The 13,314-nt window shown below is 34.4% G+C and overlaps 1 protein-coding gene across 1 annotated transcript; it reads right to left on the reverse strand.

The window, feature by feature from the left end:
- Window positions 1-5,031: 5,031 nt before the first annotated feature.
- On the reverse strand, window positions 5,032-5,454 carry LOC113306424 (uncharacterized mitochondrial protein AtMg00810-like). Its single transcript, XM_026555364.1, has one exon. It carries the CDS (start codon window positions 5,452-5,454, stop codon window positions 5,032-5,034), a length of 423 nt encoding a protein of 140 aa, XP_026411149.1.
- Between the last annotated feature and the right edge of the window lie 7,860 nt (window positions 5,455-13,314).

Consider the following 13,314-nt stretch of genomic DNA (forward strand, 5'->3'; position numbering starts at 1 on the left):
ACACAGTAACCAGTAATAGACTTTCTTGAATCTGGGCAACCTGCCCAATCACTATATGTAAAGGCAGTTATGGTAGAGAAACCTCCTCCAACAAGAGTTATTCCAGTACCCAAGGAACTTTTGATAAATCTCAAAATCCTCTTAGCAAGTTGTAAATGTACATTAGTAGGTTGATGCATGAATTGAGCCACATAGTTTACAGCAAAACTCATATCAGGCCTGGTAAGTGTGAGATACCGCAGAGCACCTACAAGACTTCTGTAATAAGCAGGATTCTCAAGAAAAATCCCATCATATAAAGAATCTTTTTTGCCTTGAGCAACAGGGGATTTGCAGGGTTTACACTCCAGCATATCAAACTTTTTGTGTAACTCAATAAAATATTTGCTTTGAGTAAGAAGTAAAGAATTTGTTGAAGTATCTAGTTTAGCCTCAATACCGAGAAAATATGATAGAGTACCTAAGTCCTTCGTAGCAAATTGAATCTTCAAGGATGAAATAAATGAATCCAAATTAATTGCAGAGTTTCCCACAAGGATTATATCATCAACATATACTAGTAAAATCATTTTGACATCTGACTTGCTGAAGAAGAACATTGAATGATCACAAGCGGATTGAGTAAAACCATAAGATAGAAGATATCCACTAAATTTATCAAACCAAGCCCTTGGGGCTTGCTTTAGCCCATATAGAGATTTCTTTAAATGACATACATGAGAAGGAAAATCAGAAGATACAAATCCTGGAGGTTGTCCCATGTAAACATCCTCAGTAAGAGTACCATGCAAGAATGCATTTGATACATCTAATTGTCTCATGCTCCATTTATGCTGTAAAGCAAGACTTAACACACATCTAATGGTTGTAGCCTTAACTACATGACTAAAGGTTTCTTCATAATCCACTCCATCAACTTGATGATAGCCTTTTGCCACTAATCTTGCTTTAAATCTTTCTAAAGTACCATCATCTTTCAGTTTTGTCTTATAGACCCACTTACATCCAAGGACATTCATACCAGTTTTATAAGGTACATGCTCATAAGTGTCATTCTCATATAAAGCAGTGTATTCATTTTTCATTGATTGAACCCATTGTGGAAGTTTAGAAGCTTTTTGAAAAGTTTTAGGCTCTTCTAAAGATTCTAGAATAGTATTGAAGGCAACAGGAATTGGATGTTTAATATGACTATGAGCTACAAAATTTGAGTCTACAGGTTTGGATTTATTGATTCCAGACTTAGACCTTGTATTATTCTAGGTGAAGCAACACCAGTAACATTTATATCAGCAAATAAAGGTATGGAGGATACCTGAGCTGGAGAAGAACCGGTGATGATATTACCAGAAGTAGAAGTATCTGCAGTTATAGGCAATGAGAGCAAACTAGAAGTATCAGATGTTGGAGATGCAGAAATACCAGATGTAGAAGTATCGGTCAAACCATCTTCAATATGCACGGATTCTGAAATTTTCAATTGATTTCCAGTAGAAGTATTATATGGAGAAACAAGTTCATTGAATATGACATGAACAGTTGTATGAACCTTATGATTGTATGGATCATATCACCAATACCCTTTATGATAGGGACTATATCCTAGAAATACACAAGGGGTTGATTTAGGACTCAACTTGTCTTTTCTAGTATGTGCAATGTTGGGAAAACACAGACAACCAGAGACCTTCAGAAAAGCATAGTTGGGAAGCTTGCCAAATAAGATTTCATAAGGACATTTATAATCCAAAAGTTTTGTTGGAGTCCTATTTATAAGATAAAAAGCTGTTAAGAAGGAGTCAAACCAAAATCTGTTTGTAAGAGAATCTCTAAAGGACAAAGTATTGCCCATTTCTGTAACATGTCTGTGTTTTCTCTCTGCAGCTCCATTCTGCTGATGAACATTAGAATAAGAAATTGTCACAGAAATACCATTTGAATCAAGAAAAGATATAAAAACTCCCTTAACCAACTCATAGGCACCATCAATTTGAAATTCCTTAATTGTTGAATCCAATATTTTTTCCATTGATTGCTTGAAAAGTTTCAAACAAGACAGACTATCAGACTTACATTTCATTGGATAAATCCAAGTAAATTTGTTGTAGCCATCTACAAACAAAATGTAGTACCTATATCCTAGAGTAGACTGAATGGGAGCTGGTTCTTAAATATCACAATGGATCAAAGCCAAAGGTTTATTAGAACTGGAACTTGAAATTATAAAAGGTAAACTTACACTTTTTCCCATCTGACAAGAACCACAAACAAAATCAAATTTCTTGTTGGAGAGTTTGATTATAGCAGATGATTCAAGTTTCTTGAGAATTTTTGGAGCGGGATGGCCTAACCTTTGATGCCAGATGTCTGGAGTTTCCAAAATAGATGTAAAAGCAAATTGATGAGCTGACTGAAGAAGCTTCCTTGTTGATGCTTGTAGTGGATATAAGCGGTTCTGCATCACTCCTCTAGATAAAACTTGCTTACTGTGAATTGACTTTATTTCATAACCCCAAGGAAAGAATTCAAAATAGCATTGATTATCAGCAGTAAATTTTACAATGGAAAGAAGATTATGCTTGATACTTGGCACAAAAAGAACCTTATCCAACACAAAAGAATTTGAACTAGTAGTAGGAAGTAATATAGAAGAACCAGTTAATGAGATTGGTAGTAAATTACCATCACCAATCATAACCTGCTCTTCACTAGTGAATTCCTCTTGTGCAGTGAGAATAGAAGAGTCATTAATCATATGACTGGTAGCACCTGAGTCAGAGATCCATACATGACCAACATCATTTGAACTCCAGTGACCTGTTGAAGTAAAATACTCACCAACACCAGAAGAAGAAGCATGTGTAGCAGCAGTCCATGGATTAAAAGCTGTAGTTGAGAGTTCCATTCCAGCAAAAGCTTTTTGAACTGATAGAGTAGATTTCTTTTTGCTTGTAGAATACCTAAAACGACACCTACTAGCAAAGTGTCCCAACTTTTTACAGATTTGACATGAAATAGTTGAATAGTCAACTCTCTGATGTGGATTGAATTTACCTCTTGGTAATGTGGTACCACCATTAATAGGAGCAGAATAATTATTACCAGAACCTCTGTAAGTTGGCAAGTTGTGTGAAGTGCTTGTGGAGGAAGAAGAACTTTCAGTTGAGTGGTGAGAATTAGAAAATTTTCGCACAAAGAAAGCATAATTAGTTGGATCTATGATTAAAGGAGAGTAAGATTCTTGTTCTTAATCCTAGCTCTAAGTTCAGAGTAAACAAGAGGAGTTTCTCGATTTTGGATAGTAATAACAAAATGTTGAAATTCTCTCCCTAATCCAGAAAATGTGTACATAACTAATTCCTTATCAGTAACAGGTTCACAAATTCATCCAGAGAGTCAGAGATAGACTTGATTTGTTGAAGAAACTCACAGATAGAGCTGTTACCTCTCTTGATTGTATGGATCTGAGATCTCAATTGAGATTTTCTTGCAAAAAATTATTGGGTAAAGATTCTTGAAAGATGATCCCATTTTTCCTTAGAAGTAGTCTTTCCAAGTAATTCAGAAGCAAGACAGGGTAAAAATGTAGCGTTGATGCAAGAACTTACAAATTGATCCATCGATCGCCATTCACGGATTAAGTGCTTGAAGATTGTTCTGCATAAAAAATTGAGGCGTTTGAAGAATAGATCCATCTACAAGACCGTATCAGTTGGTGCTGATCAAGATTGATGATAGTTGATCTCTCCAAACAAGAAAATTGGATCCATTGAGTTTTGTTGAAACAAAATTTGATATGTTTTGAAACGGAAGTTGTGGACAATGAAAAAGGGATTGAAATTGTGGTGGTTGTGGTAAAATTTGAGTTTATTGTTGTTGATTCGTCAAAGGAGAACCAGTAAGAGGTGGAAAACCAGCTGAATGTAAGTTGTTGTTGTTGTTGTTTGGTTTTGGTGGATGTGCAGCGGAGGAAGAAGAATTGGTGGTGGTTCTAGGCATGATTGCTCAAGAACAAGGTTGTAAGGATCGATTTAATCAGATTTTAGTGTTGGAAGTTGAAATTCCACTCTTGGTATCTGATAACATGTAGGAACAGTGGTTTGTTGTATTGAATTTGTTAAAGAAGAGATACAGAGAGGGAGTGATACTTATTGTATCAGTTACAAAAAGAAGAAAGTAAATACAGATAGGAATGAGCTGTCATAGTACATCTGTCTCAATATTAGGTTTATAAATAACAACTTTAACTAACTGACTATGCTAACTGTCTGTGTAGAAAATCTGATATCAAAGACTTAATGAATACACACACAAACTAACTCAGAAAATACTTTTCTTAATTGATGTATTTCGACTCATGGCTCAACATCCTATTTATATGATTAACAAACTTGACTCTCAAGTAAAAAGACTTTCCTAACATAATCAAACTATAACAAATAAACTTTTAGACAATTCTCACGTAAACAGACTCTTAAAATTCGTAATACTTGCAACCCAAGTAAACTTCTAAATAGTGTACCACTGGATAAACAATACTTGTTGATCCATTCACAGCGTATCAACTGTACCATTTGATCCAACCATATTCTGTCAACTCTCATAGTTGATCCATACTATTGTATCAACAACGCTTGTTGATCCATTCTGTCTTCTTCATAGTATATTGGTTTACTCTTCAACATCCTCCTTTAAACCAAGATACTCTTTGCTAATTATTCCCAATTTTCCATGCAAGTAAATGAAAGTGTTAGACTTCAAAGACTTGGTGAAAATATCATCCACTTGCTCTTCACTTTCTACAAACTCCACAGCTATCTCCTTGTTACTGACAAGCTCTCTGATGTAATGATACTTAATATCAGTGTGTTTACTTCTCCCATGAAGCACGTGATTCTTAGTTACTGAAATTCTAGACTTGTTATCACAAACAATTGTTGTTGGTGTTGTTTTTTCTTGAAATAATGACTTCAGCATCATTCTAAACCATACAGCTTGTGTAGCACAATTGCTAGCAGCTATATATTCAGCTTATGTTGTAGATAATGCAACAACTTGTTGCTTCTTATATGACCAAGAGAAAAATCCATTTCCCAACTGAAATCCATAACCTGATGTACTTCTTCTTCCTTCTGTATCTCCAGCCCAATCACTATCAGTAAAACCAACCAACTTTGGATCTTCTGAAACAGTATAATGTATTCCCAAACTAGTTGTTCCTTTGACATATCTCAGAATATGTTTTGCAGTATGTGAATGAGATTGTCTTGGTGACTCCATAAATCTGCTAACCAAACCAACTGCATATACGATATCAGGTCTTGTAGCAGTCAGATATCTGAGACATCCAACAAGACATTTAAAATCTATTGGATTTACTAGCTCTCTTGTCCCATCTTTAATCAACTTCAATCTTTCTTCTACTGGTGTTAAAATTGGATTACAATTATCCATCCTGAAACGCTTCAAAATTCCTTCTGCATACCTTTGTTGATTAATAAAAATTCCTCTTTCAGTTTGTTATACTTCAATACCAAGAAAATATGACATCAAACCAAGATCTGTCATCTCAAACTCCTTCACCATATCCTTCCCGAATTCCTTTATAATCTCAGAACTATTTCCAGTAAATATAAGATCATCTACATATAAACATACTATAATATGATTGCCAAGAGTATCAGCTTTCAAATATAGAGTATGCTCATGTGGACATCTTGTAAATCCTTTTTTTTAATGAAATAAGAATCAATTCTTGTAAACCAAGCTCTTGGTGCTTGTTTCAAACAATACAAGGACTTTTTTTAGCTTGTATGCTTCATTCTCCTTCCCCTCCATAATGTAACCAGCTGTTTGCTCAACATAAAATTCTTCTTCCAATACTCCATTCAATAATCCTGACTTCACATCCATCTGAAAAATCTTCAAATTCTTTTGTGCAGCTAAAGCAATAATCATTCTTACTGTATCAAGTCTTGCAACTGGTGCAAACACTTCTGAGTAATCAACTCCTTGTCTCTATCTATATCCCTTAGCAACTAATCTTGCTTTCAATCTTTCTTTTTCACCATTTGACTTATATTTTGTAAACCCACTTCACACCAATAGGTTTCTTTCCTGGTGGAAGTGTTGTCAGTTCCCAAGTGTTATTCTTCTCAATTGACTCCAATTCTTCATTCATGGCTTGAATCCAACCTTGTTCTTTAGCAGCTTCTTCATAATCTACAGGATCACAATCTCCAAATAGTGCAAAATTCACCACATCATCATTAGTATCTTCATCATCTCTTGATAAAACATAGTCATTAAAACTAGCAGGTATGATATATTTCCTTCTTGGTCTTGTAGTTTCTTGTTGTGGTGTTGCTTCTATTCTTGCTTCTTCATGGTGTTCTTCAGTATTGTCTTGAATCTGTACTTCTTCTTCAACTACAATTGGAACTGTTCTGACAGCAATAGATGGATCAACACTCCTTGTTGACCCAATATTATGTGGATCAACATTCGTTGTTGATCCATTCTTATGAGGATCAACACTCATTGTTGATCCATTATTCCAATGCCATTGTGAATCTTCATCAAATATCACATCTCTGCTAATGACTATCTTTCCATTTTCTGGGTTATACAACTTGTATCCTTTTGTTACTGAGCTGTAACCAACAAGAATACATTTCTCACTTTTATCATCCAACTTTTGGCACATGTGCATATGCAATACATCCAAAAATTCTCAGATGTATTACACTTGGTTTTACTCATCTCCATGCTTCTTCTGGTGTCTTGTTATTCAAACTATTTATGGGACATCTGTTGAGTAGATATACTGTAGTATCAACTGCATAACCCCGGAAATTCTATGGTAATCCTTTTGTTCTTCTTATGGTTCTTGCCATCTCCATTATAGTTCTGTTTTTTCTCTCTGCTACACCATTCTGTTGAGGTATATATCTTGCTGATAACTAATGTAAAATACCATGTTCTTCCATGAAACTCTCAAATATAGTATATTCTGTTCCTTTATCAGTTCTTAATATCTTGATGTTTTTACCAATTTGTTTCTCAGCATATGCTTTAAAACTTCTAAAAGCATGAAAAGCATCACTTTTTTGTTTAAGCAAATATACCCATGCTTTCCTACTGAAATCATCAATGAAAGTTATGAAATAATTATTACCTCCATGTGATGTAACTTCTATAGGACCACAAAAGTCACTATGAATGATCTCCAGATGTTGTTCTGCTCTTCTAGCTTTGTTAACTGGAAAAGGATCTCTATGTTGCTTGCCAAAGATATAATTTTCACATCTTGATTCTGGAATTTGAATGAAAGGTAATCCAGACACCATCTCCTTCTTTTCTAAAGTTTGTATACTGTTAAAGTTTACATGTCCCGTTCTCTTATGTCATAACCAAGTATCATTATTATACTAGTATTGCAACAACTTTCCTTTTGATGCTGAATATTCAATGGAAATAACTTGTTTTTGGTCATTTGTACTTTTGCTATTAAACTTCTTCTTCTATCTTTGATGAAGCATAAACCGTTGAAAATATTCATAGAATATCCTCTTTCAGACAATTGACCCATACTTAATAAGTTTTGATGTAAACCTGGAACATAATATACATCCATGATGTATGCTTTAGAACCATTCTTAAGAATAATTCTTATTCTTCCTTTTCCCATAACTGGAATTGTTGAACTGTTATCAAACTTTACTGTGGATCTTACAGACTCATCTAATCCGTCAAATAGATCTTTTATGCCACACATATGGATGCTGCAACCTGTATCCAAATACCACTTAAGTTGAGGTTGTTCTTCTGCTGTATGACATGCTAGTAACATGTTTTCAACCTTCTGGTCTGCTTCTTCTTCTTCTTTTTGACTTTCATCCATAATAGCTTTGAAACTTGATTTATAATTATTTTCAGTAGTCTTTCTAGGTGTTGGACACTCTGGAGCAAAGTGTCCAAAATATCCATAGTCGTAACACTGAACTTTTGATCTATCAACTGGTTGTCTTCCTTGATAACCTTCAGTGTTATATCTTCCTCCATTATTGTATCTTCCTTGAAATCTTCCAGCATTAGGTCTTCCTTGATTTCTTCTCCAGCTAACTTGACTTTGAAGTGCTTCCTCAACTGGTTTTGTAACAGCTGTCTTCTCTAGTAATCTCTGTTCATAAGCTTGTAATGAACTCAATAACTCATTAAGAGTCATAGTTGCAACTGTGTTGCACTCCTCTATAGCAGTCACCTTTGATTCAAATTTTTCAGGTAAGCTTCTTAATATCTTCTCAACAATTGTAGAATCTTCTATAGTATCACCATTATCTTTCATCTCATTGACAAGGTTTAATGTCTTTGAGAAAAATTCTAATATTATTTCAGTAGTTTCCATCTGAAGCAATTCATACTTTCTATTTAGAGTTTGTAATCTAACCTTCTTGACTTTGTCAGATCCTGTATAGTAGCTTACCAAGCCATCCCATGCTGCTTTAACTTGCTTAATATAAGTCACTCTATCCATAAGAGATTCATGAACACCTTGATGAAGAATATATGTGGCTTTAGAATTCTTCTTTCTGTTTTCAGTTAATTCGGTTTGCGCAGCTCCTTCAACTACATGTCCTTCTGCTGGTTCTACATAACCATCTTTCACAATATCCCATACCTCTTGGTATGTGAAAATATTCTCCATCTGCAACCTCTAGTGCTCGAAGTTTTTACCTTCAAACACAGGTACTTTAATTGAACTTAAACTCGTCATCTTCTTCAACTCAACAACTCATACCCACAGTCCTAGAATTTGATACCAGTGCTCTGATACCAGATGTAGAAAATCTGATATCAAAGACTTAATGAAAACACACACAAACTAACTCATAAAATACTTCTCTTAATTGATATATTTCGACTCATGGCTCAACAGCCTATTATATGATTAACAAACTTGACTCTCAAGTAAAAAGACTTTCCTAACATAATCAAACTCTAATAAAGAAACTTCTAGACAATTCTCACGTAAACAGACTCTTAAAACTCGTAATACTTGCAACCCAAGTAAACTTCTAAATAGCGTACCACTGGATAAACAATACTTGTTGATCCATTCACAACGTATCAACTGTACCAGTTGATCCAACCACATTCTGTCAACTCTCATAGTTGATCCATACTATTGTATCAACAACACTTGTTGATCCATTCTGTCTTCTTCATAGTATCTTGGTTTATTCTTCAACAGTCTGAGCTGTAACTTGAGCTGGATGCTGACCTAGAGACTTTCTTGCTGTTACAGTGTGAGGGCACAGCAGCTGACATTAAGATGCAATATACTGCTCTGAGTTCCCCAAGGTGGCTTGGAAATGGAAGCTGTAGTGGAAACTGAGCGTAATTCTCTAAAATCTACCTCATGAATGCTGGAACCCACACATCTTATACCAGACCAATTACATGGTGAAACTTCTGTGTTGAACCAGCTCGGAAGGAGAGTCTCTACTGTATATAGATGAGAGAACATTAGAGAACGATGAATATCTCACAGAAGGATGAATAGATGAAGCAGTCAGCAATGAAACTGGAAAGGAGCCTAGAGTGCAGAATATGAGTGGGTAGGAACATTTTGGAGCTTCTATTGTGGATGAACAAGAATCACTTGTTGAAAAAAAATGGGTTTCACAAAGGATGAATGACACAGAGAAGAAATTGTTGCACTCCAAAACTTTCAAGGCTTGTATAAATTTCTTTTAGACAAATATTTCTACCCTCCCAATAACAATTGGCGATTACAACAGGTATGCGAAATATTGCCTTCAGGATACAATGAAAGCCCTGCAACGAAAACTGAATTCAAGGTTTGTACCCCTTGATTCAATCAAGAACACACAAAGAGATTTCTGATTTCTGATGATGCTTTTTGAAATAGAGAAAACAGATTGATTTTTCTTATATGTTAAACGAAACTGGGAGAAGCTATTTATAAAGGGTTTTGCACCTGTTGGGAATAGGTTTTTTATTCGCCAACAGGTTTCTATTCACGAAACGTCAGGTTCCTTCATCAACAGACATCAATGATGTCTTTTGGATTCGAAATTTTCGAACAGGCTTTTATCGGCCAAATAAAACCTTCAGTTCAAAAAATTCTTCCGGGGGCGTTGCCCCCCAGGACCCCCCTTTGGTTAGCGGCGTTGAAAATATTCCAACATCACTTTGGGGCCCCATGAGACTTTGAGAAATCATGAGCTGAAACAGAAGTATGTGCGAGAGTAGCACAAGGAAAATGGATAAGTAAGCGATACTAATGAATTCAACTATAATTTCAAACTACCACTATCAATAAAGCGATGGAGAAGTTGTACTCTGTAATTAAAAGCATTGGAATTTTACAAGAAGAGATGGAATATGTGATGGCTTTATGAGTTTTAATCGGAGGCACAAACTGTATAATTTATTTGTTTTTACTACTAGTATAGAATCTTGCCATTTCCACTGAAGCGATTAAACAAAAAAAATCAAATAATTACTAATCTGAGAATGAAAAAATTTTGGAGAAATGAAGAGTTCATGATTAAAGTCACGATTACCAAAAGTAAACCAATAAAACAGTTTATTTATCGGTGAATTCCCAAAAAATATCAGTTTTTGTGTCTAACAGATACTGATAATTTTATGTCAATTCAAACTTAACAAAATCCTTCCTTAAGAAAATTAGTTGTACTATGAAAGAGGAAAAATAAAAAGAAAAGCAAGTTTGTAATGACTGAACAACAACAACAAAAGACATGGAAATGAAAAAAGAAAAAAGAAAAAAATCAAAGAAATCTAGCTCAAACACAGAAAAATCCAATTATAAAAACACAAAATCAGTTTAAAAGAAATCACAAAAATCAATTCTCCTCAAGACCTACATTCTAAAATCAGTAGATCAGAGACTTACAAAATTAGTTCAAATCATACCAAATCAAAATCAATCAATCACTGTAAGAAAAACACCTCGAGACTAATCGAAAATTAAAGTGTCTTCAAAATCTAGACAGAGATTCAGAGCTAAATTAAGAAAAAAACTCAACCCAGTAAAATAGACATAGTAAATCTAGCACCACATATCAAACCAAATTACTAACGACAATTAAAAGATGCAAATTATTTCTTACCTGAAACAATGATGATGATTTTGCTTCACTTCATTTCCATTTACCGAAACACAAAGACTCATTGGCTGTTGTTTTCTTGTTTCGATTTCAAAAACGTTCAAGTTTTTTCTCTCTCTCTTCTATGTGTTGTACTTTTAAAGTTCAGAGACGCGGGATTTAAATGAGACATGTCGTTGGACATGAAAAACGTGAAAGAACAGCAGCTGTGGCACATGTCTCTGCACGCATACAGTATGTATGTACCATAATATTCCGGATAATGATGCTACGTTACTGGAGCACCCGCTGGATGGTTCTGAGATTAATTTCAAAAGTGGTCAAAGTAAAATTACACATGTCGATTGTAGAGTGGTCAAATCTAGTTTGAAAATCTTCTAAGAACAAGGTTAGCTCGTCAAAGGGAAAACGTAAAATTACAAAGTCACATAGTGAATAATACACATGTAGATTGTAGAGTGGTCGAATCTAGTTTGAAAATCTTTTGGGAACGTGGTTAGCTTGTCAAAGGAAAAACGTAAAATTTTCCGGATTTTAGAACTACAAATGGGTCGAGCGGGTCGGGTTTTAGCTGATACCAATTCCGCACCCACGAACAATGAATTTTTATTTTCATAACCAACCCCGCACTCATAAGTAGCGGACGGTTTTTTTTATCCGCCCGTTACGGATCGGTCGGATTTGGGTTTATACCCGCTAAAACCTGCTTCATTAGTTACTAGTAAATTCAAGCCACGAGCCCAATCCTATGCTATTGGGCTAGAGTTTGAAACTTTTCATTTAAAAATTTGAGTTTAAGCAATTGATCTGTATTGACTTGCATCCTGTGCATTTTCATCCTTATTAAACAATGACATCAGTAAATAATGTAAAGAATCAGAACTTTATAGCAAGAATCAGAATATAGTCGTCCATCATTGGGAATTCTAGCCAGTTAGTAGTGTGAAGCGTTAGATTTTAATTTTATTCATTTTTGTTTCAAATTCTAACAATTGCGCAGCATTTTACTTTTTGGCAGGATCACAGAAAAATTATTTTGCAAGAAAGAAAGAGAAAACATCGGATTCAAAAGTCAGTACCACAACCAGTTTCATCAATTTTATATTTCTAATTCTCATCGGAATTGTAATGATATTATTCATCGGTTTCAATTGATATAATGGAGCTGTAATTTGGAAAAGAGTGATTCCGAGAATTGTAACTGGACATTGGACATTGTTGTTTTTTGTTTTTTAGTTTTTTTAGTTTTCTCATTGATAGTGCGATTGACGCATGATTGATTTCATTTTTTTGATTTTAAGATGAAATTGCGGATGTGTAATTGATTTTTTATTTAATTTATATTTGGCAATATTGTATATTTTCAGATAATTGTTTAGGTAACAAAATCCGTAAAACAAATCTATGCGATTGGTCTTAAAATATCTTGTGGGGCAGAAAATAATATCATCAAATTCTACTGGTCGAAACTTATTTCAATTATCTCATCAAATTCTATTGGTTGAAACTTATCTTAATTACTAAAAATAAAATTATGGTGGGGCCAGAATCAACCAGAAACTCCGGTTAACCAGAATGTTCGAAAAAAAATGGGAAAAATACGGTTTAGTCCAAAAATCAGTCCAAAAGTATAGTTTAGTCCAGCCCGAGTTAATTAGGTACATATTAGTCCAAAATATGGAAAGTACATTAATAACCCTTATTATTTACAATTTTGTCCAAATATTTGCAGTTTAGTCCGCAGTGACTCACGATGACGTCAACAATTTTAAATAATATATAAAAAATTAAAAAACGATATATCTTTTGATCCGCTCGTCCAAAATTCACAAACTTTATATTTTCCGAAAGCTCTTTCCGATATTTACAAAAAGAGTACCCATATGACTATATAATTTTCATATTTTTAGAATTTTAATTTACAGTGTAGTGTACAACTATGTACACCGCTGCAGAAATCAAGAAAATCGAACATCCATACCCACATAATGGGCAATATATCCATGAGGGGTTTCAAACAAATGTGTCAAAGCGTCATTAACGTTATCCATTTTCTGCGTGACTCTATTTGACAAAGGAAAAAACGGAAAAAAAATAAATGAGGGGTTCTGAACAAATGGGATACAAACGGAAAAGAAAATAAGTATACAAAAAA

Source organism: Papaver somniferum, chromosome 8 (genome assembly GCF_003573695.1).
Source record: "Papaver somniferum cultivar HN1 chromosome 8, ASM357369v1, whole genome shotgun sequence".
Taxonomy (NCBI): domain Eukaryota; kingdom Viridiplantae; phylum Streptophyta; class Magnoliopsida; order Ranunculales; family Papaveraceae; genus Papaver; species Papaver somniferum.

Coding starts and splice junctions, on each gene's coding strand:
- LOC113306424 (XM_026555364.1), bottom strand. CDS start 5,454: ATGGATAATTGTAATCCAATTTTAACACCAGTAGAAGAAAGATTGAAG.